This window comes from Halyomorpha halys, unplaced genomic scaffold (genome assembly GCF_000696795.3).
Source record: "Halyomorpha halys isolate HHAL.00 unplaced genomic scaffold, Hhal_1.1 Scaffold478.1, whole genome shotgun sequence".
NCBI lineage: Eukaryota > Metazoa > Arthropoda > Insecta > Hemiptera > Pentatomidae > Halyomorpha > Halyomorpha halys.
Window position 1 is genome coordinate 1,133,194 of NW_027114329.1, and position 5,011 is coordinate 1,138,204.

Here is a 5,011-nt window from a genome sequence, read left to right on the forward strand (position 1 = left end):
AAAAAAAATGAAATAAAATGGCCATACAAAAAAAAAAATTTGCATGGCCAATCTGGAAATGAATACTCATTAAACTGTGTTGGAGAATTGGCTCATACTTACAACTTAAAATTAAAGTTTTCCTTTAATAAGTGTTTAGTTCACTCATATTTTAATTATTTCACCCCCAAAACTGACATTTTATGTGAGCCAGAAAAATTACATCAGTGAATAAAAAATTATTATGCATGACATCAAGAAGCAGATTATGTGGTCAACAGAAACTCATAAAAAATCATCACTAACGTTGAAATTATTCGAATAATGGTGAGTTGAGACTGAAAAATTGAAGAATAAAATTTGAGAAAGAGGTCACAACAAATCATTAAGATTGAACAAAAACATTCGTGAAATTATTAAAAATGCTGGCAACAAATATGACTACATGCTTTTAAAGGCTCTATACGATGTCATATAATTCATATAAACAGTTGTGGATTCTCAAACTGGAATTGCAAATTAAATTGTTTTTAATTTAAAAATTATTTAAGGGTTTATCCTTAGATTACATATGATAGTTATCAATCAGGCATAAAGTTGTACCACCAAGTATATGTAATGTATACTCTGTGGTCAAAAACTATACTTAACTATTTCATCTGTACCAACACCTATTCCCACACCCTACACATAGTGTACAGAGCCCTCTCGGTTTAACAGGAGAACAGATTGTGAATCATGAATTCTATTTTAAGATTTGCCTTCGATACTTCAAGGTGTTCTCATGTTTCCCATCTCTAAGCCGAGTTAAAGTGGCTCTTTCCTTTTAACCGGAGACAATATTTTCTCGGATGTTACCTATACCAAATTATCAATTCGCAGTACCCTTCCTATATCTATAATCTCTTGCAATTCAAAAAATCCTTTCACCCACAGGAAAAAAGATACCAACCACCATTCTGACCTCTATATCGCTCCAAACAGAACCAAAACATTCAATCATTCCTTTTTAGCCCGCTCCCTTCCAATATCTGACATGCTTCTTGTCTTCATTTAAATTTCTCCTTATCCAATACTTTCTCACATTGCAAAATACCACTCTCCAATCATAATAATTAACTTCAGAATGAAATTTGAAAGAGAGGTGGTTAATTTTTAGGTATGAATTGATTACTTTCTTTTTCTTTTATTTGACTTTTTTAATTTGGAATAACAGTTTATTTGGTTTGTTTAAGGATTATATATAGTTAGCCTTGTATAATATTATCAGAAGATAATTGATAAAAATAATAAATCCTGTTTAAAAACATTATTGTTTTTTTTTGGATCAATGATTTTATTTACTTATATTTGACTTTTGTACTTCTTTTATTTTTAATTTAGAATAAGGATTTATTTTTTTTTTTTTTACCGATTTTATAACTGCTAAAATAATAATATTAAAAGTGAATAATTTTTTTATATACGAATTGATTATTTTTTATTTTTACTCTGTGAAGTTCTTTTATTTTAAATAAGAATTTATTTTTTTGCATATTTTATATTTATTTATATTGTGGACAATATATAAATTAATTTATTTTTATTTTTGAGTTTCTGATTAGATTTTTTTTTTTAAGTTGTACATTTATGTTATTCTGAAGGGACACCTTGTCCCAGAATAAACTGAATTTTTTATTTACCAATCTATATATACATATATTCTCAGCATTTTTGAAAGCACATTTATACTTGAAAATTTATTGACCTCTTTATGCTTAAATAAGTGCTTGATAGACAAGGGGATATGAAATTAGCTTCTTGCACACATATTAAACCTGTAGTCTAATTTGTATTAGTTGTTTGTACCAAACTAATTGATAAGAACAAATCAGATCTTACAACATAGTATTTTTATTAATAAAGTTGATTTTACTCTTGTATAGACAAATAACTGTCATTGGACCACATTTCATAAATGTATTTTGTATCTTAATATTTTTTCTTTATTTAACAATGCCATGACAAATTAGATACTAAGGAGGTGAACATAGTATCCCCAAAATATTTAAATGTATGGATCAAACACCAATGTGTTTTTATTAAGACATGGAGGTAGGAAAGAAAAAAAATAATAATATGGACCATATTGCAAGCTGTTCTGAATAAGGGGCAACAGATCTCAAAACGTGACCAATTTAATATGAACTTTATTAATTAAGATTAATAAAATCAGGAAGGCCTATATTCACAATATCCTATAGAATCAAAAATAGTTTTTCAAGATGAGCAAGAACTTATTTTTGGATTAAAGGGAGTGTAAGATTAAAATACTTTAAAGTGTTATAAACCACAGTATTATAACATTGTATATACCCATAATTGTAATATATGTCATACTTACTTTACTACTTTCTATGGGTAACTTAGTTACAAACTGGCCAGGTCCACTTAGCAACATTTTTCAAAAGATTGAAAAAACTACTTCACCCTTGGTAAAATAAAATAGTAGACACTCAAAACAAAGGTTTGGGGTAGTCATCCGAATACTCCACTGTAATTGGCTCTACTAAATCTGGCAGTGTTTAAATCTAACTGCTTGGTGAGCTGACCGTTTTTGTAAAGAAGCCCTTATTCTGCCTGCTTTATTAACAAAAGATATTTATTATTCCCTAGAAGATGAACCCAGCTGATAGAAATAATTTCTTTTATTTCGTGAAAAAATAAACCTGGCAGTTTTTGAAACTAAGCTCATAATTTATAGTGATGAAGAATAAGAGGTGTACTACACACAAAATAAATAAATAAAACGATGCTATATAATTTTTGACTGACTAATGACACCCTGATTTTAACTAAACCTAGTCAATCAACATCTATAATTTGCTAACAGTACAGATCAATTAGTAAAACACAACCCAGTGATTTGTTGAGATTTACATGATTTCTCAAATCTTAGAATTATAACATTTGACAGATATATTTCTCTCCTCTCCTTGCGATTTCTTGGCTTTTTAGAAGTTAATACAGTTATTATTATTATTAATAAGGAATGGGACTGTTTCATCAACTCATTTAGGCCCTCCAAAAAAAAAAAAAAGAAAAGAAAAGTTCTCTGGCTTGACTTATTACTATATTTTATCATTAATTAATATCCAGTATTTATTTATACATTTTTTTCTGACTAATTTTATAAATATATTCTAAAAAACCTACTAATATTGATTTCATTGTAAATATATTATGAAAGCATTGACTTCAATTGTTCACTTAGGGAATATCAAACATAAAAATAATCAAATGTGATTGTATTAATCTTTTCAAAAATGGTAATAAAATTCAAAAAAGTAATAAATTTATAATTTTTTAAAGAATGTAGAGAATCATAAAATGTTAAAGTTTAAAGATCCTCCTCTAACCCCTAAAGCAAAATTTATGTTATGGATGCTAGCAACTTTCTCAAAAAAATAATAACTTTTTATTTATTAGTCTAACTTAATATTAAAAGAAATAAAACTCATTTAATTAAAAAGTTCTTTTAATTTTAAAAATAATTAACGCGATTAAAAGTATATAATAAAATGAATTTGAACATATTAACTAAACATAAAATGATGAAAAACCAAAAAAAGAAAACCTTTAAGTAAAATGTTTTATAATTAACTTGAAATGCAACTTTAAATAAACTGTTAATCAAACTCCTTCTGGGAAGCCATATTCTTTTTTTTCTCTGTTTAATGTTTTGTTGTAAGATCTTGCGGAATATCAAAAACATTTTGACCAAACGAATTGGGTCACAACTCACCTAAAGGACATGCGCTGTTGGAGAGATATTGGAGCTCTTCGAGTTCCTGGATATGTATTGGTGGGAGCGCATTGCTCTTGTTGAATGCTGAAGGGCCCAGCAGCCACGGCAATAGTAACGGAAACACACCATTTCCCTGCAGAAATAGGGACCCTGCTGGACACTGCACGAAGAGCATGGTGAGTCTTCAAGGTAGGGGTTCACTTGCACCTATAATGATCAAAGGTTTGAAAATGTAAATTAAAAAATGATCTTTGTTATGGGGGTCAATATCCCAGAGGAATAATCAAAGGTGTAGAAAACTACATGGAGCTAGTATCACAGCGATCAATCTCCTAAAGATAGATGCTAAGCTAGTTTTTCACTAATCAAGGATAAACCTCATGGTTATAGTCTATTTTATGGCTACTAAGTTATACTTCAAAATTAGGAAAATTTATTTCCAAATTGTCATTGTAACAGCATTTTCACTTGTTCTGCGGCAAAATGCATAATTTTGAATCAACTTTAATTTAATAGATGATTAGCCATGGCTGAATAAGATTTTATTTTTAAAAAATTAATACTTTGCAAAATAAAAATTAAAAACCCAATTAATAATAAAATTGTATAATTAAAAATAATTATTACATATATTCTGGTCAAGTGAAATTATTGAATCAACAAAAAAATCATTAAGTCTTTCTACGAAGAAAGTAAATTTTGTACAAAATTGCTAGAAGTCTATGAGGTTTAGTCTTCTGTAATATCTGTAAATATAAAACAACCATGTCCACTCAAATGAAATAACTATAATTAAAAATTAAACTTATAATACACTAATTGTGTCTTAACTATCAGTGTATCATAAAAGTGTTGAACTTCATATCACCAGGAGTAACTTAACCCAAAAAAGTTTAAAATTTGGAATTTTTTCAAGCAATTTATGAGAATACTGTTTTTGTTTTTCAGTAAAAATTTTCAAATGTTTAGCATGAAATGTCCTTTGTAGATAAACATTGCTGTAGACAGATGGATGCCACAATAAGTTCCTATGACAATTACAAGCCCTGTTGTTCCTGTATTAAATGGTCCAATTTTGCAGTTTCTAATATTTTTTTTTCTAACAGTTGGTAAAAGGATTTTTTTGTTCCATGAACGCGAAAAAGCAACTTTTGGGCACATTTATAAAAAATTTTTAATGCTACTACATACAGATTTTGTCTAAATAGCGTATACAATATTTTAGCGTATGCTATATTTTATATA

The 5,011-nt window shown here is 28.0% G+C and overlaps 1 protein-coding gene across 4 annotated transcripts in view; it reads right to left on the reverse strand.

Moving 5' to 3' along the window:
• orb (polyadenylation element binding protein orb) overlaps window positions 1–5,011 on the reverse strand; it is a 34,866-nt gene that overhangs the window by 2,364 nt on the left and 27,491 nt on the right. For 3 of the 4 annotated variants that reach the window (XM_014424792.3, XM_014424794.3, XM_014424795.3), the window contains one exon: window positions 3,764–3,973. In XM_014424792.3, coding sequence (XP_014280278.1) covers window positions 3,764–3,973 — 210 coding nt within the window. Of the gene's footprint in view, window positions 1–3,596; window positions 3,974–5,011 lie in introns of those variants that run through there. The other variant, XM_014424793.3, reaches the window with a different exon arrangement.